Source organism: Saccostrea cucullata, unplaced genomic scaffold (genome assembly GCF_032062105.1).
Source record: "Saccostrea cucullata isolate Sc308-1 unplaced genomic scaffold, CSIRO_AGI_Scuc_v1 ctg1085, whole genome shotgun sequence".
NCBI classification, from domain to species: Eukaryota; Metazoa; Mollusca; class Bivalvia; order Ostreida; family Ostreidae; genus Saccostrea; species Saccostrea cuccullata.
The window spans coordinates 1-21,364 of record NW_026921233.1 but is presented as its reverse complement, the minus strand read 5'-3'; the positions used below and the strand labels follow the sequence as shown (position 1 = coordinate 21,364).

At 35.9% G+C, this 21,364-nt stretch overlaps 1 protein-coding gene across 1 annotated transcript in view; it reads left to right on the top strand.

Annotated features, from left to right (window-relative positions):
* The window catches only part of LOC134259539 (collagen alpha-2(IV) chain-like), a 39,113-nt gene extending 17,751 nt beyond the window's left edge, over nt 1–21,362 (top strand). Inside the window, exons 18-37 of the mRNA XM_062742123.1 lie at nt 1,063–1,173; nt 2,049–2,208; nt 3,855–3,968; nt 4,746–4,916; nt 5,199–5,288; nt 5,518–5,679; nt 5,946–6,041; nt 6,508–6,597; nt 13,350–13,483; nt 14,101–14,407; nt 14,567–14,617; nt 14,894–15,079; nt 15,195–15,328; nt 15,537–15,681; nt 16,080–16,208; nt 16,889–17,096; nt 18,957–19,069; nt 19,314–19,519; nt 19,727–19,813; nt 20,289–21,362. Of these exons, the coding sequence (XP_062598107.1) occupies nt 1,063–1,173; nt 2,049–2,208; nt 3,855–3,968; nt 4,746–4,916; nt 5,199–5,288; nt 5,518–5,679; nt 5,946–6,041; nt 6,508–6,597; nt 13,350–13,483; nt 14,101–14,407; nt 14,567–14,617; nt 14,894–15,079; nt 15,195–15,328; nt 15,537–15,681; nt 16,080–16,208; nt 16,889–17,096; nt 18,957–19,069; nt 19,314–19,519; nt 19,727–19,813; nt 20,289–20,540 (2,946 nt within the window). The 3' untranslated portion in view covers nt 20,541–21,362. The remainder of the gene's footprint in view (nt 1–1,062; nt 1,174–2,048; nt 2,209–3,854; nt 3,969–4,745; nt 4,917–5,198; nt 5,289–5,517; nt 5,680–5,945; nt 6,042–6,507; nt 6,598–13,349; nt 13,484–14,100; nt 14,408–14,566; nt 14,618–14,893; nt 15,080–15,194; nt 15,329–15,536; nt 15,682–16,079; nt 16,209–16,888; nt 17,097–18,956; nt 19,070–19,313; nt 19,520–19,726; nt 19,814–20,288) is intronic.
* Nucleotides 21,363–21,364: the final 2 nt, after the last annotated feature.

The following is a 21,364-nucleotide window of genomic DNA, read 5'->3' as shown; positions in this document are numbered from 1 at the left end:
GAAAATTAATACGGAATTCGACACACGAAGAAGGCAAATAAATACGTCATAGTCAATCATCATTTTACACTTTCTTTTTCAGACCCCGAAATATGTCGCAATCAAGTAGAATATTTATTTACATACTCCATAATTAATAGTTACATACATGTATGTAATATGTGGAGTGTCCAGGGTTTCCGAATAGGTGATTTTTTTGAATCAGCTGTATTTAGTTACAACTCCAAGCTTATTATGTCTGCGGTGGCATCTCGTTAAATTATCAAATGAGGTAATTATAACTCAGGCCTTCAAAATATGTATACCCCAAGCAATCAAAGCTATCAATTATATAAACTTTGAAAACTAATCAAAACAATTTGATCCACTACAACCATGCACTAGATCAAGTCTAACGGTACCTAAAATTAGGGAAATGTGTAAGTTAGTAAACATTTGAATTATAAAACGTTCATTTTCTATGTCTTTACTATGTAGAATTTATTTTTTCCGAGTAACCAATAGCAGGTGTACTAACCGAATTTCTGTTAACCGGGTACTCGTTGCCAACACTAGAAATAATTAAATGTTATAAAACCTTTTTAGATATTTGGCCATCTGTTTGTGCTTATTTTTAGAATGATGTAATCTTTAAACCACTTTTGTTGCTATATATAGGGTATGTGTGTTCCAGGAACAAGGGCCTGGATTTGCATATTTACAAGGATATAGATGGCCAGCCTTATGTCAAAAGATTTATTCCTGAACACACATGGACCAAAGGGATTTCCCGGACTGGATGGTTATGAAGGTCCACCTGGATTAAAGGGTAGGGATTTTTTTACTGAGATAGTATATAGAATAGTAGGGAGTGAGGGCATGATATTTTCTTTTTATGTTCCATAAGATGGTAATCTTGGTATTTCCATCAAAAGAAGAAAAAACCCAAAACAAATTAAAATTCAAATTTACGCTTTCTCATGCTTACCTTTGGAAAAAGACATATTGCGTCTTTTCAATACTTTCATATTTATGTGTACAGATTACTGGAATTGTTTTTCTTACAATTTTTTTAATGTACAGGTGACAAAGGTGAACCCTCTAGGATCAACATTCCTCCGGGAAAAAAGGGAGAACCTGGAGTTATGGGAATTCCAGGACAGGATGGCCGAGATGGATTCCCAGGATTGCCAGGTGATTTCTAGTTACTAAAATTAGCATTCTATAAATAGCACACACAAAAAATAAAGGTAATAGAAGAATAGAAAAAACTGCATATAATTATTTGAATCTTGCAGGGAATCAGGAATTTAGGAGAACTTTCCTGTATGTTTCCATAGTATTATCTTGATTTTCTTTCAAAGTATAAAGAAAAATTAAATTTAATGTTGAATAAAAATTATTATGTGCAGGTTTGAATAGATTCAGTTTTGAACATTTTAAAATGGAATATATAACATTCATCAGATTAGAAAAACAATCTTCATTAAAGATTGAAAATGCCAAGGACAGCTGAAATTGCTTTATCAATATATCCTTATTTTTTTTGTTATGTCCAATTAACAACTCTTTATTCATGCAACTTGATGAGAAAAATATTCAGCAGGAAATCACTATTAGCAACTTCACTTTAATTTTCTCTTTATGTAAACATTCTAAATCTTTTGAATTAGTGAATTAATCTGATAGCTATGTTGTAGGAATCAAAGGGGAGCCAGGCCTAGTTGGTATACCTGGTGAGGTTGGACGTGTTGGAATGAAAGGAGATAGTGGTCGACCAGGAATTCCCGGGGAGAGGGGTCGCGTGGGTCCCAAGGGATTCCCTGGAGTGCCTGGGTTTGCGGGACTGCCTGGTCTACCTGGCCAAGCAGGTGTTCCAGGTGAATCAGGTGTGGTGGGACTGCCAGGGCTACCAGTAAGTCTGATTCTGCTGTGAAAAATCTATAGTACAAATGGTTCACAAGAAATCTGGTTTTCCTGAGAATTTGTCTTTGTATTTATGACAATCTTGAAATCATAACAGTGCATTTTTAATAAGATCATATATTTAATGTATTTGAATTTTCTAGGGAGACCGGGGTATTCCTGGACTGGATGCACCTCCTGCTGAGCTTCTGAAGGGGGCGCAGGGAGAACCTGGATTCCCTGGCCGCGAGGGAGAAAGGGGATTCCCCGGAGAAATTGGCCGTGTAGGAAGACCAGGATATGATGGGCCAAAAGGAATGAGAGGTAAAGTTTGTATATTAGTGTAAGATTTTACTTGGATCTACAAACAATTTATTTGAAAATTTCATTAAATAACAATTATTTTGTGATATTTTAAAAAAAAAAAACTTTTTTAAAAATAAAAACAAACAGTTTCATTCCAAAGATACCGTATTTCGGGGAATACAATACGCACTTTTTTCCTAAAATAAATTACTGTGAGAAAGGGATGCGTATTTTACACCACAATGGGATTTTGACAAGTTTTTCTTTCAGGTGAAGCACGGCTATCATACGTACATACCATAGTATTACCTAGAGAAATATGCAATTTCTTTTGTTTAAACTTCGGAAAGTTATTGTTGGAAGGTATGCTTCTTAAAAATGTCACTTTCACAATCTTTTGATACCAAAATAACATGAAAAAGTAAGTTAAAAGTAATTTGAGCTGCATGTTGATTGTCTCCGAGGAAGCCGCCATTACCGATGTTATTTTTAGATGTTAACTCATGCTTATGTCACGTGTTTCCGTAATGATAGTGCACATGCACCTTATCTGCCAGACAAAGTAATAAATAATTTTTTACATGAAATACAATAAAATAAATATTAATTTTAGGTTTAAAATAACTCATTGATAATCTGCAACAATATTTAACACCCCTCCATACGTCCCAATGAAAGGAAGCCAATGTTGTGACACACGTGCGCTTGTCAAATGATAATTACCTATCAACACCCCTCCAGGCAATTAAATTATAACTCACAAAGCAATGTTTTTACAGTTACAGCACTGATTATTTACTGCCATGTTAATTGCTTTGATTATTTTCTTTGTTAAAAAATAGAAATTTTTTGACCTTTCGTATGTGTGAGCATGTGTTGATTACGGCACTTTAAATAATTAAACACAAATGTAATTTTACCTTATCTTATACTTATCGGCCTCTTGTTTAAATAATTGAGAGTTGACAAATGAAATATAAATTATGCTAAAACTTTTAATAAAAGTGGTATCATTTAGAAAATAAGATATCCGCGAAGATTTAGAAGAGGACAAATCGTAGTCTTCTTAAAGAAATAAATACTTTGATGTTTCAATTTCGTTTCCTGTTAAAATATTGTCAGATAATTTTCAGCATGATTATCTAGAACCAAAATTAAATATGACAACTGATAAAACTTTTATCTCTTGCTTTGTTGAAATAAAATTATTTCATCTAAGAATATGGCGACGCATTATTTCAAAATCATAACTATTCTTTAAAAAAATCTGTTAATACTTTTACGCAATATAATCTTGTACTTTGTTGAAATAAATGAATAAATAATTTTCTCCAGATTGCCGCGATATGGAATGTCAGGATTAAGAGAAGTTATAAAGTGTGTATTTTAAAAAAAAAAGTGTGTTCAGTAAATTTTTGACACTTAATCCTCGGCCGATTTTCGTAACAAATTACCGCGATTTTAAAGTTCAGATTTTCGCTTGGTAAATTTTTTTGTTGCGTATAATACACAATTATTTTGTTTTCCCCAGTTTCAGAAAAAAAAGGGGGGTGCGTATTTTACATCAATGCGTATTATACTCGGCCAAATACGGTATGCCCCAAAGAAAAATGTTTGATCCCCACAAAAATATGTATATGACATTGTTATGATAATCTTGTCAGGTGAGAGTGGTCCTTATGGAGCCCCTGGATTCCCTGGATTAAAAGGAGAGCAGGGAGGTATCATTGTGGGATTTCCTGGACTTAAAGGATTCAGAGGACAAGACGGTCTCCCAGGTAAACTATCCAATCAAAGTCTACACAAATCTTATGCCCTGTTCACATGGAGAATTTATTCAAATAAAACGTTAAATACTGCAAATTAAATTTGAACCATCTTCACACGAAAATTTAATGGGAACTAGTTTAATTCAAATTAGTTTACTGCCAATTAAATTACTTTGCATTACCTCTGTGTGAACGCTAAGAGAAGCTTATTCAGATTAAAATTTGATTCATACGTCATGGTAGAATTAAGTTATATGCTACATATTGGTGGTTAGATACAGGTATCTCTGCTATTTTTGAGTGTTAAACAAAGGAAAAAGGATGTTAATCACTAAAATATGTGCAGACACTATATTGATATGTAATATGTGTCTGCTCTGCATAATATGACGTGATTTGAAATTGATGTCATAATAGCCTTACTGCAGAAAGAAAAACTTAATTCGCATGAACAGTTTAGTTTGCATTAACCATTGTGTCCTTGTATATAAAGAACAGCCAGGTATTGTTTTGCTTAAATTTGTTGAAGGACATATTTATGTTTCTTAAAAGAAAAAAAAAAGAAAAGAAAAAAAAACATAACCAATGCTATAAAATTATAAGTTATATTTCGTAGTGTTTCTAATTTAAGTAATGGTAGAATATTCCATTACGTTTTTAATTTAGAATTTAATTCCAATATCAATTAATTGCTCAGTGTATTACTGAGTTGCTTTAATTCCATTCTCATTCTTTGTTCCTATTTTGAGGTGATTGATATATTTGTCACTGTTTCATTGGTTTTAGGAGAGATTGGTTTAGTTGGTGCCCCCGGAGACCCAGGGTTGCCAGGGTTACCAGGAAGGGACGGATTTAAGGGTGATCAGGGTATACCCGGAGCAGATGGGTTGAACGGAGCTCCGGGTCGTGAGGGTCAACCAGGGGAGCCAGGGTTAAACGGATTACCGGGTTTGGATGGCAAGTATAGCGTATTTCTGGTTCCCTGTGTTCATTTTTTTTGTGAAACTTCATTTTATCTATATTTGAGTACATAACTTTTAATTTGAAAAGTTTTAAGTGAAGACTTTGGAGATAGTAAGTTAAGTAATTTGTAGTTAATTTGATTATTACAGTGTATAGCAAATGCAACAAATTTATGGCTCTATGTTAAGATGTCTGTCTTAGAAGAGTCAAATGCTTGAATTCCATGACTGTTCTGATTTCAAAGATCTTCTTATTTTACTTCTGTACTAATTTTAGGACTTCCTGGAATGAAGGGAGAGACTGGATTCCCTGGAAGAAATGGAGAACCTGGCCTGCCAGGACAACCAGGAATTCCAGGAGTCAAAGGTTTGTGTCCCTGGGATACTGTTTACCTTCTGTGACTTACTTTCGTAAAAACCTTTACATTGGCTATGAGCTGCCAGACAGTGACATTAATTTTTCTGAGTTTCTTTTTTGTTCTTTACAAATACTTTGAAGACTAGAAATGATATTTTGGTAATGTACATATATATTCAGGCCGTAATTACTCTATAAAGATTATGAGGATACTTATACTGTCTATAACCTTTAATAGGAGAGATCGGAGAATCTGGACTTCCAGGATTTCCCGGAGCATTTGGACGCCCGGGACTCAATGGAGAACCTGGAGAGGTCGGATTCCCTGGGGTCGAAGGCGACAGAGGTCAACCTGGTCTGCCAGGTTTACCTGGAATCACAGGAGACAATGGATTTCCAGGTATGTGTTCATTCTCAGGTGAACAAGAAAACCAAGAAAACTAAGTCATTTATTGAATGTTAATTAATCTGGAAAATGAAGAGAGAAGTCACAGAAAAAATTAAATGGATAAGAATGCTTGCATTACTAGTTAGTCAGCTGTTTTTGTATAAAAAAAATAATATGATTGGATCAGAATGTAGGGGAAATAACTTTGAAACACCAAGTTATATTTGCTGCTGTATACTAATAGACAGTAATTACCGTGCTTCTATTTTTAATTACAGGTGAAGATGGGACGGTGGGGCGGCCTGGACAGAGTGGGTTCCCTGGTCTGAAGGGAGAACGTGGAGAGGTGGGGGTTTCCATTAAAGGAGAACAAGGTAAATGTAGCAGTGGTGTTAAACTGTTTACAAAAACAGGGAGATCTAAGCCAGGATGTTATGATCAATGTAGCAGTGGTATTAAACTGTTTACCAAGAGAGATATCCTATGTAACTGATCTAAACCAGGATGTTTTGATCTCCTCTGACATTGTAAAAATCAGGATGGGTTATAAACTTCATACAAATTTTTAAACATGGATGAATTGAAGCAGTTGTTACATATTCTGCTAAAAGTACCCCCTATCAAATCCCCAAGACTCTTAGATTTCTGCAAGATGTAATGTAGAAAATACATGTACATATAATCTACAGTCCAGAGACATTACTTAGAAATTCTGCATGCTTGGCTGGCAGTTTATGATTAAGTGTATTTTGACTAGTTTTCTGTATTGATATGGCTTAATGATAGGCGTAAATTTAAATACTACATGTACAATGTAGTGTGATGTAATTTGAATTGTAGGACGGAATGGCTTGCCTGGATCGGATGGCTTCCCGGGGTTGAATGGAGTGAAGGGTGAAGAGGGAGAGCGAGGTCTGGGAGGAATTCCAGGTAAGAAACTCTCAACTTCTGTCAGTATCCAATTCATACACTACTTACTATAAAACCTTCCTTTGACTGCATGGTAAAAAAATATATAGGGGATGGGGAGGGGGAGGGAAGGGGATTTTGGCAACTTGCCTTTCAAGAAAATTTTCAATTATAAAAGAGGTATAATTGGTAGATGTTGGGGGGGGGGGGATACAGCTGCAATGGCCCCCTTTTTGCTGTGAATTTTATGTCAGATAAAAAAGCTTGCTTACACATATTTTAGATAATTATAAAATAAGAATTTAGAACCTAGTTCAAAAGTAAAAAGGAATGATAATCGTTAAAATGCATGAACATGGATCTCAAATGTTTTGATTTTTAGCTCACCTCAGCTGAAAGCATAATGTAGATTACAAATTGTAAAAATTGTGACCCTCCTGGGGTAAGGAGGGGGGGACAAAAAGTATTACATAGGGGAGAGTCTGCTGAAGAACAGCAGGGCCAAAGTCCCTCAGTTGAGCACTTTAGCCCATGGGCCTCTAGTTTTTCAGTTCTTTTAGTCTTAGTTACAAAGTTAACTACAAAAAGACTATGTCTGATTGTTTAATTTTGTGTGAAGAATAACCTTGACGAGCAAGTCGATAATAAAATAACTTCCTCACCCTTGAGTTTGTTTTTTTCGAGTTGCAGTTCCTATATTATAAACAATAACCTGATCATTAAACTTCTATGGTGATTTTGTGATTTTTGTTGAACAACATGTTTTTAATCAGTAGATTTTTCCCTCATAAAGTGATTTTGAATATGACATACTAATGACGATGACTGCATAATACATAACCTCCCCATATTTATCTACTCTTTCTGGTCAGCCCTTGTATACTTTATAGTTAATTCATTTAATTTTCATAATCTGCAAGCTTTTTATACGCCCGTCTTAAGACGGGACGTATTATGTTATAGGCTTCGTGTCCGTCCGTCTGTCTGTCTGTCTGTCTGTCCGTCTGTTAGCTTTTCTCGTGTCCGGCTCATAACTTTAATACTATAAGGCCTAGAGTTACCAAACTTTGTCAGCTGATACATCTTGGGTAGAAGGTGTGTTATAGGTCACTCTGACCTTTAATAAAGATGCTATAGCCAAATATGGAAAAATCCTGTCCGGCTCATAACTAGAAAACTAACAGACCTAAAAACTTGGCAAAAGTATACAGCTAAGGTAGAAGGTGTGTCGCGGCCTATTTCAAGGTCACTGTGACCTTTAATTTAAATGAATTTTTTCAAAAAACTAAGTCTTTTAAATTTCAAACTTCATAATCCTAGAAAATGTAAAAATATAGTTGTATCCTTATTAAAAGATGTTAAATTTAGTAAAAACTTATTTTTTCATTATATACTTTACAGCAATCTGTAACAAATGATTATGCTTTGAGAGGAATTCAGTTTGTCCCATGGGCATAATTATCAAGCACTGGTCAAGAAGATGTCAAATTAGAGAGAAATTAATGAGTTTATTGTCAGGAGCTAAGACCATCTCTAGATCTGTGTGTCTGTTATCTTTTTATCTCTTGAGAGTTAAAAAAGAAATGGCCTCATAGTTGCTTGTGTTAATTAAGAGTTCTTGATGGCTAGTCCAATAAAGATCTTCCAATTGGTGTAATGTAATTAAAACAAATTTATGTTTTAGTGTATGATTAAAACTAAATTAGTATTGTATAATATAATTAAAACTAATTATTAATATACATGTGTTCATTGAGAAAAAATATATGTTTCAATTTTATATATATTTGCAACAAATTGCAGTCATGTCTCACTTATAATTTTATAGTCTGAAGAAAATATAATTTATGTTTGATTTTTTTTTTTATTAAACTGTAGCATTTCTATTATTTCATAAAATGTGCAATAAATAATTTAAGTTTAAGTAAGCTGCAGATGGATATTTGTTATGCTCTAACACAACCAGTTTAGAGTTATATGATGTATTTGTTATAATCAATCCCTACACTGCAAGTCTCTTAGAGATGTATGATAAGAAATGGAAATTAAATCATTGAAATCTGTGTCAATCAAATCTGTTAATCAAGGCTACCTGATTTTCCTTCCTAACCAATTTATGATTATTAAAATTTAAATGCTGTGGCGGGGCACTTTCTTTAACATAATTAAAAAAACTTTAAATGTATGAATTTCTTGGACAGATCAAAATGTAATTGCTGTAGGAACTAATTTTAATGGATTTTCTAATATTAAAAAAAAAAGTCATATAAGGGCATTCAAAGCAGGTGGTTCAAGAGACCAGGTACTAAAAATAATTCAGATCTGATTTATTGTGCAATGTCTGTATGTATATCAGTCATATAATAGTGAATTAAGAAGAAAACTATATTTTTCATCCTTTATTACAAAATGCATTTAAAAAGTTTGCTCAGTTTCATTAATTGTATTCAAATTTAAATACAAGAAGATAATGAAAGATTTATGGCTGCATTTTAAATGTTGAGAAATTTAAATTTGATATGTCAATGATTCTATGGTTCTAACTGTCTAACCTATACTATGTAGATATTTGATGAGAATACAAGCTGAAGATTGTGATGCTAAAGAGCTCTGGTTCCCTGTCATTATTTAAACATGCAAATCAAACAATCTGTAATAAAACCTAACAAAGCAATTATCTTTATTCTGATCTTTTTTGAACATCAGTTATATCTAAAGACCAATGTATGCTGAGAGCAAAAAAGGAATAACAGTTAAATAAAAAATGATTAGATTAAATGTACATGACATAAAATCATAAATACCATAAACAGCTTGTAACATCTGCACAAATAATATTAAAAGTTATTGATTGCTTTACATATTGCTTACAAACACCATACAAAGAAATTTTGAGACAACAGAATATCAGACATCCTGCTAAGCCAAAAGCATGGAGTTTCTGTCTTTCTTCTCATTTGTTTCAATCAAGAGATCTATTTCTGTTTGGTCTGTGGACTCCTCTGGTTTCTCAGCCTCAATGTCATAAACAAAAGCATGCTCTGAGTACACATGGATAAAGTTATTAAAGGCTGTTTGGAATTTTGGACTGCTGGTATCCAGATCAAATTCAGGGGGTGTCTTGAAGAGAAATTTTTGGAAGACGAATGGTAGAATTCCTCCGACTGCCGCTAGCACCGTCTGGTTTACCCCAGACACTTGGTACCTCTCACCAAACGCTGCAATGACTAAGAGTACGAAGAGCAGGAAAATGAGGATCACGACGAAATGAGACAAGGCTGTAAACAGATTGGCCATGAGGCTGCCTGGACATCCGGCATTGGGCATTCTGGAGACCTTAAAGAACAGTTCCTTTGTGATGTAAGCAACATCAGTGTTATCAATGTAGAGTACAACTCGGGGCATGTGCCACTCCAATTGTGAGTCTCGTACAGACAAATCAAATTTCTCATCAAAATGTTCCCTTGTTTGAGATTCTTGTGTGGAGGCATCATTTACATGGTTTACTTGATACTCATCAGCTATCTGGAAAGCATTATTTTCCTGCTCATTGGGATCTTTCATTATGTATGTTTTAATTTCGTCCTCAGCCTTTGATTTGACATGAGCTATAAGTTTTTCATTAAATACCAAGTAGCGGTTAGTTACACTCCCAAAACTATCTCTGGCATAAAGAGACAGAATAAGAATCAAGGTCACATACTTCATCCAGACGCCCCAGTTTAGAACCAGACCAATCAGCTGGTAGATGATATACTCCACTACAATGATCAGAAACTCCAGGGCTAACACTGTAAACGAGATAATGGATATAATAAGCAGGAATGTTATCACCATGTTGACTGCTTTTTCCCATTTAGACTTAGGTATCCTAGGTGATCCTATTTCATCTTCAACGAATATTGGAATGGGAATGTTGTAATCCTCTCTATACAGGCGTCCGTATGTTCTGACAATAGGACCAAAGCACTTCTGAATTGGAAACAGCATTTCTAAGTAATTAAACAGAAGACGACACATTATGTTAACCAGAGGCATGAAGTAAAACGCAATGACTACCACAAGAACAGGGATGGCCAACGCCCAGTAGATCCAGGCAATCAGGAGGAAAAATATGCCATATTTCTTTATTGGTATGAGGAGAGTGAATATGCAGTAGCCAATCGCCTGAGAGCGGTTCATCCCGCGCATGTCCCTGAAGCACCTCCTGATCACATAGCGCGATCGCTCCGTCACTTTCTTCTGAAGGACCCCGAACAGGAGGATGTCCACAACAAGGATAGCATAGCAGAAGAGGAATATTCCGTGGATGGGGTTAAAGTACGCCAGGAGATTTCCCGGGTAGTCGGGGAGCAGATTACTGGACTCTGCCGCCAGAGTTTTCTGGTTTCTACGCGTATCCTCGTAGAGGTAATAGAAGTAAAGTCGGAGTATCCATGGAATAGCCAAGAGGGGAAGAAACAACATCAGCATGAATTTCTGCAGGCACTGGTACCAGTAATAAGTTACATGACACGGCTTACAAGTCCCAAACATATTGCTCTCACAGCAGTCCTTTACCGCGTAACGCTCCCGAACTTGACACCTCACTATTGTGTCATACAGAGTCTTGAATACCCCCACTGGGACATAGTTGGCTGGGATAAGACGATCTGCCTTCATTTTAAATAAAAGTTTAGAGATTTTGATTGTATATTCATGGTCCTCCTGCAGTTCAGAAATCAATTCTTTAAATTTTTCCATGTCTGGTTCAGCCTGGAGGTCCCTTAATTTGATTGAATTTTTTGAGCGATTTGTATTTGCAGCCGATTTTAAGATTTTGATCTTGAATGGTTCTGAGAGAATGTGGGTGTACACTAAGTTGACATATTTCTCACGGTACCACCTCTCTGGTACCAGCAGGGGACTGAACAGCACCACCAGAATGTTAATAACCACCATGATTCTAAAAAAGACGTAGAGCCACAGGTCCTCTGAGAGTTCAGAGCATACCACTTTACCGTTGTCATCCCTGTAATAGCAGACGAAGTAGAACTCTGCCACCCCCCCACCATCGTCCCTAATGTGTTGGTTACACACCCTCTGACCTTCAGGGGTCTCCGACCTGTCATTGGGGTCAAGGTTTCCCAGAACAAGATCCCTTAGCTGTGACACTAGATGAGAAACATTAAAGTTGTTTTGAGCAAAGCAGTTTTGAGGATTTTCTGCAATATTCACAGCGAAATTTTCCACTCCATAGCTGAGGGCAGAGAATGGTAGGGAAACCAGTTCCTCTTTAAGAAGTAACAACCCTCTCCCCTCGGAACCCTTGGTTTTTGTCCAGATAAGGGGTAAGAATATGTCTGTGTTTGCTAACCCAGTCAGTGGACTCTGTGTAGAGTTCGGAAGAATCATTTGGATTCTTACCATCTTTGTGCTTCCACTGTTGAATAAACTCTCAAAGTTTTGTTTTGTCTTCTTTCCCAGAACTTTTATACTGCAAGCATTATTGCCAACTGTAGGAGAAGATCCCGTGGTAACATTCTGAGTGCAAACATCAGATATACACAATAAAATAAGAATGTAATGCATAAAAAGAAAAGTGTACTTCATAGTTCCCTGCTTTTTTTTGTTTATATGTTAACACAGACCCTCCAAGGTTTTTCACTTTTGTGGTAAACACACATGCATAAAAAGCTAATAAATCCAGGCCATAACATCAGACACCCAGAACTTCACACATCAGTGTTATCTAAGGAGAAATCTGCAGTAAAATCATTAAATCCTGCTGCTATACTGCGACACAAGTAAATTACACTTGTATCAAACAACTTCCTGTTTACCGCACCATAGCTTCCGTCAATGCTAATTATTGAAATGTGCATTATTGTGTGCAGGAAACAATCCTATTTGGAAAAATAAGGCCTTGACCTTCCTGAAGGATAATAGCTAGAGGAAATCAAATTGAAATTACAGTGGTAATCGCATTAAAATTTTGTTGATTTAGTGAAATGGATAGTTCATTGATGGAAAGGAGTATATTATTAAACATAGTTTTCTTTTGATTGTTGCAGGTAAAAAAAAATTTTTGAATATTTTACTCGGCACAAAGAATTATTCTAAAGAAAAAATGCCCATTCCTCTCCTAAAATGTTGTAAATATCACATGTCAAATGAATTGATTCATTAGAAGATGGTTTATGAGGTTTCGTCAAGCATAGAGATAGGTCATTTGAGGACATTTAGTAGAAAATTATTGACATGGGTCATAGAAATTGTTGAATGACAGCAATACTGCGGTAACATTTTTTCTGAGGCACATATTTCACCATAATACTAGTATACGTGGGGTTATGATACAATTGTAAGAGGAGATATGTGATTTTCAGTATTGAAACAATTGAAACATTTTAAAAATACAAAAGGAAAATTGCATTTAAATGTATTACAGATTGAAGATCCTCTATATTTATACTTAATGAAAAATGATTTTATTTAAGGGGGGGGGGGGGTAATTAAAAAAATCACATTATTCAAAGGTATACCAATAAATGAAGGGTTTATTATACATGTTTATTTTTTTTTTCATTTTTCAACATGTAACCAGCTATTTACCCCCTGGAAAAAAATATAAAAACAACAAAGTAGGGTATAGAAATTCTTTCATTCTCAATCTAAATAAAAACACATATTCGAATTAGATTAGTTCAGATCAGACTATTTCAGAAAAAAGTTAAAAAAAACAAATGAAAAAATAAAATTAAGTCTGTACTGTTGACATGTGTGTATTGTAGGTCTAGATGGGGAGCGTGGTGTTATTGGGTTACCTGGAATTCCGGGTGAGCAGGGAAGAACTGGAGTACCTGGATTCAAAGGAGAACCTGGAGAAAATGGAGTTCCTGGTCTTGATGGGTTCCCTGGAGAGAGGGTAAGTTTACACCCCAGGCAGGGATATAGATAACTCCAGGTGATACACCAGTCAATTTCAGCTTCTTTATGGTCCATCCCATGGTACCTATACACATCCCCAAATACTCTCTTTGTATTGTTCTTGGCCTCTTCTTCAATTAATTAAGTTTTCCCCTAAATCTTCAGCTTCAAAAAGATATATTCATTTGATTTCATCTAGTGTTTTAATGTAGCAACAAATTTTAAATTTGCATGGATTTAACAGTATAGTATAGAATAGAATTTATTTCCAAATTAGGCCTCATGGGGCATGACATATAACAATTATAAAAGTAGCTCTGCCACTTCAAAAAGAGAATCCTTATTTTTGATTTTACATTGTTTGCTGTCAATAAATAATGATGAAGTACATATTTAAAATTTGGAGATACCTAGATAAGCTCTTGAAACCACAAATAAACTGTAATTAAAACCGTAAATTTCTATACACTCATGTTTATATTGGCTTAAACAAAGGTACGAGATATTTCATGAGAGTGCATCCCAGCATGATGTATCTTTATAATATCCTGCAAAGAAAAGCAGTCATCTCGAATATATAAATTATCATACTGTATATGTTGATTTTACTTGTAGGGTGTCACTGGGTTGCCAGGAGCTGATGGATTCCCAGGACTCCGCGGGGAGCCTGGTCTGTTTGGAATCCCAGGAGAGCGGGGTCTGACAGGTGCCCCTGGGGATCGGGGATTTGACGGGGCTCCGGGTCGCCCGGGACTAAATGGACCTAAGGGGGCTGAAGGAGAGGAGGGCCAGAACGGACTGCCCGGATTCCCGGGGATGAGAGGAGAAGATGGACTGTTTGGACTCAATGGACTTCCAGGAGAGTCAGGTGTTCCGGGAGAAGAGGGTAGAGTGGGCCGACCCGGTAGAAAGGGACAACCAGGTATGTGGGGGGATTATAATACAACAAGCTCAAATGTTTGAACTGTTATCAAGCAATTGTTGAATGCTAATAAAATTGGTCAGTATTGCTCAGAGTCATACATACAAATTAGACCTGTAAATTTTTTCAAAATTTTAAACAAAACTATCTGTGTTGCAGGTGACTTTGGATTTATTGGTCGTCCTGGACTGCCTGGAGAAGATGCCTTTGGTGAGGCCTTGATATGTGATAGCTTTATTGTTCATTTATACTAAACTGCAAACATTTATAACATGGAATCAAAGTTGATAATTACAGTCATAGGTTGGAATTTTTAATGTGTTCAGTCTCTTTAAAACCATATTTAAGACTTTATTTATTCACAAACTTCAAAGAAGTTATCATCGTTGATGATGATATATTTAATTTTAATAGAGATGGTTTTATCCGTTAAATAAGGGTGAAATAATGAAATGACCTTGACATTTGACCTTTTGCTTTCTCTAGGTCTTGTTGGGGAACCAGGTCAACCAGGCCTGCCTGGTGCACCAGGTCTTCCGGGTGACAAGGGCTTCCCTGGAGATAACGGACTTCCAGGATTCCCAGGCTTGAAAGGAATGAGGGGAGAGGACCAGTTTGGTTTCCCAGGATTCAAGGGTGAAAGAGGAGAGGATGGGTTCCCTGGAGAACGAGGTAAGAAGTGAAGGAGTGGCAAGAAAGTGGTAAGAATCAGATCACAACAACTGAAGTTTTTGTTAAATGTTTTGTTAATGTTTCTGTAAATTAAATATTGTTCACCCTTTTCTAGGCCGTGTTGGACAGAAGGGTTTCCCTGGAAACCAAGGATTAAGTGGACTTCCTGGACCGAAGGGAGACCAAGGATTCCCGGGATTTCCTGGAGAAGAGGGAACTGTGGGAGACAGGGGATTTATAGGATTCAAGGTCAAAAAAAAATAAATAAATATTACAAGTACATAATCTCCTACGTGAGTGTATTTTTCTGCAACTGTTAATTTTCCACATTAAAAAACAAAAAAAAACAAAACATTTTTATTGTTTACAATAGCTTTGATTCACATTTCCAAATATATTTTTTTTGATGATTCTATGAGGATTAGATCTTAATTTGGGGTTATTTTATAAACTTCAGGGAGAGGTTGGTCGGGACGGTATACCCGGAGAAAAAGGACCGACAGGAGATGCGGGGTATCCTGGAGAAATCGGACGTCGGGGATTGCCTGGTGATGAGGGATTTAATGGACCTAGAGGGGCGAAAGGAGAGAGGGGTGAAACAGGTAGGTACCCTCCCGACCTTGAAAAGCACCTTCTTCTTGTTTGTAATGGATAAATTTAAATAATTACGAACCTTCTTTGAATAGGTTCCATTAGGTAATGAGAAGATTTTTTTATATAAGTTTTTCATAAGTTCGAGGTCTATCATGAGATAAAACCAGAGTCCTCACGGCATAAATTGCGAAATAGCATAAATAAATCTCTAAAAACAGACATCTGTTGTGAATGCTTGATTAAATTCCATACATTTTAGTTATTGAAATACGTTGTTTAGAGTTATAAAATCATATCATACCCCTCCCAAAGAAAAAACTCGGAATGTATTTAACTGTACTTAAAACCTCTAAGCTGACACTAATCGAGAAATTCTGAAGAAAACAATACAACCTCTCTCCTTCAGGACTTACCGGGCCCCCTGGAGATCCAGGAATAGCTCCAATCATTGAACCTCTGCCTTGGCAAAAGGGAGACAAAGGAAGTCAGGGATTTGATGGAAATCCAGGACTGAATGGACTGATTGGGGAACGAGGTGAGTTCAAGATTTAAAGAGGATTGTGGTATGGGCTAAGACTGGGCAAGGGAATGACAGCGCGAAATAAGAATCAAAACAGAGGAAAATTGAATTCTTTTGATTGCATATTACAGTGGAGCCTCATTTATCTGGAAGGCTTTGGTTCCTAGTCAATTTGTCCGGATATGTGAAGCGTCTGGATATCTGAATTACGAGTTAAACTAGACTAAATAACGTTTTAAAAATCCATTCCGATGAAAAGTCGTTCGGATACTGAAGCATCCGGATATCTGACGTCCGGATATCTGAAGGTCCACTGTATATGCAAGGAATTTATAATTGCATACTTTCAAAAAAAGCAGCTATTGTGAAATAAACTTTGATGCTTTTATATTATTATGTTGAAGTACATGCAGAATTCTAGATCAACAGTTAATCAATTCGTTAATTTACATATTGCAATTTGACATCTTGCATTTATTTTGCAATATTAAGTACTCCCGTAAATTATGAAATCTACAGTATGTGAAGCAGCATGAAATTATATTTACAAAAAGAAAGAATGTGTTCCTTGATTCTCAGCAGGGTAAATTTGGGATTTAAGCATAAATCTACAAGATAATTGCTTTTCAAATTTGAAAATAAGAGAAATTCAAATGTATAACATACCGCAATGCAAGTTTGATTTGAATAAACAGGGGACGAGGGCAGTCGTGGAATGAATGGAGAACCTGGGCGTAACGGAGACGTTGGTGAACCCGGAAGTAAAGGGCCTCAAGGAATCGATGGACTTAATGGCATTCCCGGAGAGCGGGGTCGCCAAGGGGTACCTGGACAAAAGGGATTCCCCGGAATTCCTGGTATTTCCGGACCAGCAGGTGAAGGATATGGACTCTACTTTGCTAGGTAAAAACTGTAATTAAACATTCAGCATCTGTTCCTATTTTTTTAGCTCTACTGGTCAGAGACCAGAAGAGCTTATGCGATAGTAATGCGTCCGGCGTCCGTCCGTCTGTCTAGCTGTCTAGCTGTCCGTCTGTCTGTAAACAATTTTTCAAAATGCTACTCCTCCTACAGTTTTGGTCTAATTTCAATATAACTTGGCACACAAGTAGACTACACTAAGATACATAATTCTGTTTATCGTTTTTTGATTTTGATGAACGGTGTTGCCGTGGTTACTAAAAATAGAAATTTCTGTGAAATTCTTTCAAAATGCTACTCCTCCTACAGTTTTAGTCTGATTTCAGTATAACTTGGCACACAAGTAGACTACACTAAGATACATAATTCTGTGTATGGGTTTTTGATTTCGATGAACGGTGTTGCCGTGGTTACTAAAAATAGAAATTTCTGTGAAATTCTTTCAAAATGCTACTCCTCCTACAGTTTTGGTCTGATTTCAGTATAACTTGGCACACAAGTAGAATACACTAAGATACATAATTCTGTATATGGGTTTTTGATTTCGATGAACGGTGTTGCCGTGGTTACTAAAAATAGAAATTTCTGTGAAATTCTTTCAAAATGCTACTCCTCCTACAGTTTTGGTCTGATTTCAGTATAACTTGGCACACAAGTAGAATACACTAAGATACATAATTCTGTGTATGGGTTTTTGATTTCGATGAACGGTGTTGCCGTGGTTACTAAAAATAGAAATTTCTGTGAGATTCTTTCAAAATGCTACTCCTCCTACAGTTTTGGTCTGATTTCAGTAAAATTTGGCACACAAGTAGAATACACTAAGATACATAAATCTGTGTATCGGTTTTTGATTTAGATGAACGGTGTTGCCGTGGTTACTAAAAATAGAAATTTCTGTAAAATTGTTTCAAAATGCTACTCCTCCTACAGTTTTGGTCTGATTTCAATATAACTTGGCACACAAGTAGAATACACTAAGATACATACCGGTAATTCTGTGTATCAAATTTTAATTTTGATGAACTGTGTTGCCGTGGTTACTAAAAATTGAAATGTCTGTAAAATTGTTTCAAAATGCTACTCCTCCTACAGTTTGGTCTTATTTCAATATAACTTGGCACACAAGTAGACTACACTAAGAACATAAAGAGACTTTATCAACTAGGGCTGGGCAATAATATCGATATTTCAATATATTGCAATACAGTGACAAAAAATATCGTATCGCAATACGATTTTGTAATATCGATATATTGGCAATATACTTAGATTAAGGAATTTTGTCATTAAATATAAAAATGGACTTATGAAAGTTTGTTATTAAGCCAAACAGTAAGACAGAAGTTGTTTTGGGGGAACATTTCAGAGTATAACTTAAAGGAAATCAACAAGATTTTTTTTTTGTGTTGGTTACTTATCATAGTTATGTACATTCTGCATGTAATTTTAAAATAAATATAGTAAGAAATTGCCATTTTTATTACATTGAAAATATTGCAATACGTATCGCAATACAGTTTAAAATATCGCAATATATCGCAATACGAAATCTCGGGCCAATACCCAGCCCTATTATCAACGATCATTATTCTATATATTGCTGTTGTAAAGTTTCAAATCCCAGCTGCTTAAGTACTCTTCTCTTCCTTTGCTATAAGTTCAAACCAGTAGAGCTTCAGTCTCGACAGAGACTTCTGGTTCTAAATGTACTACTTTTACCTCTTTTTAAATACGTTTTATGGTATTGACCTAAGATTGTGAAACAGAACTCTCTATGTTGTGACCATTCCCTATATTCACGGTACAGCTCTCATACATAAACCCTGTATTTCTCTACAGACATAGTCAGACCACAGTGGTACCTCAGTGTCCAGCTGGAACAGTCAAACTCTGGGACGGCTATTCCCTGGTTCATATCATTGGCAATGGCAGAAGCCATGGACAGGATCTAGGTAAGTCAGGATCATACAATGTAACCGAGCATACTTTGAAGATCATATGAATGAGAAATGATATGAGCTACAGTCAAATCTTATATCATACTTGCCTGTACAGAGAAAAAACATTCAAAGATTCAAGATACCAAATATAAAATATTTTGAGAATAAGTGTTGGGAGTTCCAAATGGCTTTGATTTATTCAAGATATCAGTGTTTGATCGACCAAACTTTAACTGTATCTGCTTTATGCTGATAGGAACCTCTGGTAGCTGTCTGAGGAGATTCAGCACGATGCCATTCATGTTCTGTAACATCAATAATGTGTGTAATGTGGCCTGGAGGAATGACTACAGTTACTGGCTGTCCACGCGCGAGCCCATGCTGCCCATGATGAACCCCATTACGGGCTCCACGCTCCAGCGGTACATCAGTCGCTGCTCTGTGTGTGAAGCCATCTCAGAGGTAACAACAGCAGACTATAAATATATAACAGAAAAATAGTCACAGTTGTATTTTTCCAACAAAATTTTAATCTGTAATTAGACTTTTGAATTTTATATAATGTTATTCTTAAGAAAAATTGTTGCTAATTTTTGAAATCTTAAATGAGGGGAAAAAAAGCACATACGATATATATTATTTTTATAAGTACTGTTATTTTAACTGTAGGTTGTAGCTGTTCACAGCCAGGCCACTTCTATTCCTAATTGTCCCGTTGGATTCCGCAGTTTATGGACAGGGTACAGCTTCATGATGGTAAGATATCTGTACTTTTTATGAACCAAAAATACCCAACTTCTTGTATTATTTGTGAATTTTTAACTAAGGATAACATTGCTCGATATTAACAAGGATCTATCTGTCTGTCAAAATGAAGCATAAAACTAGAGTCAATTAGTACAATGCATGTGTGCTTTACATTCTTTGGCATATACAGCTTTAAATGGCCAGTGCTGCATTTTTGTGGCATGAAATTGCAGACAGTCGGGAACACTTTTTGTCTACACAAGTGTTTGAGAATACTCTATGAATGTATTCTAGAACAGAATTAATATGCTAAAACTGAATATAACATTTTGTCAGAAATAATACGAAGTGTATTGCACAAAGAGTACAGTAAGGTGAATTATGACTAGTACTTAAAGTGTCTGAGGTAATATGGTAGATGTAATAGAGGAAAACACTGTAACACTGTAAAAGAATTGTTGAGAACCTTTTTTTTCTATTCCAGTCGTCTGGAGCGGGAGGACAGGGTGCTGGCCAGGCATTAGAGTCACCCGGATCTTGTCTGGAGGACTTCCGTGCCACACCATTCATCGAGTGCCACGGCAACGGACGGTGCAACCATTACGCAACCTCATTCAGCTTCTGGATGGCGACACTGACGTCATTTGATGAGTTCCGTACTCCGAGACCAGAGACATTAAAGGCTGGCAATCAGGAATCTAGAATCAGTCGGTGCCGAGTGTGTACACGCCAGTAATGAAGTCATAAAACTCACTGTCCTATCAGCAGTATTAAAGCCACCGAATCCAGGTGAAGCAAGAGTTTGCAGCAGTTCTTTATCTTTTATTTTTGTTTGTTACAGAACAAATTGCTTTTTACTGAATTATAAGTGGAGGTGTACATGGTGTATGTATTTTGAGCTTGTAAATGATTCTGAATTTTCTCTGTCTCGTCTTCCATGTTCAGTTATCAATTTGTGTTTCAGTGTTTGTCTGATTTCACATGGTGCTATGAAGGAATGTAGATATTTCTTGCTCAAATTGAGAAATAATTAACTTGTACATTGTGCCTTATATGTACCATAGAGATTTATACTTATGGCTTTTTTAAAGATTTCATGTGTTATAATTATCACCAGTCTTTGGTTTGTAATGACAAGTTTAATACTCAGTTTGGCTGCATTGAAGAGATTCATGAGTTTTCATCTGTACATAACCATAACTCACAGGTGTGACTGAAGGAGAGAATGAAATGGCCCGAGAGCTATGTCCGAGAGTTATGTGGAGACAGAGCTATTCCCATGAATACCTTCACTGCAGCCGATGTAAAACATGTCCTGTGTTTATAAAGAAATATTTTTATTAGTATGATTATAGGTTTTTATTATGTTTTATAACTTTACAGTATCTTGAGATTATGCTTCAATTTAAATTTTAAAGATTTGATTTTCTTTCTCCAGAATTTTAAGATTTTAAATGATCCACCAAAAATCGACTTAGTGCAATATATATGTACTTGAAAGTGAAAATTATAGTTACAAATGCTTTGAAATAAAGTTAATGACTAAAGTAAAGTACAAGA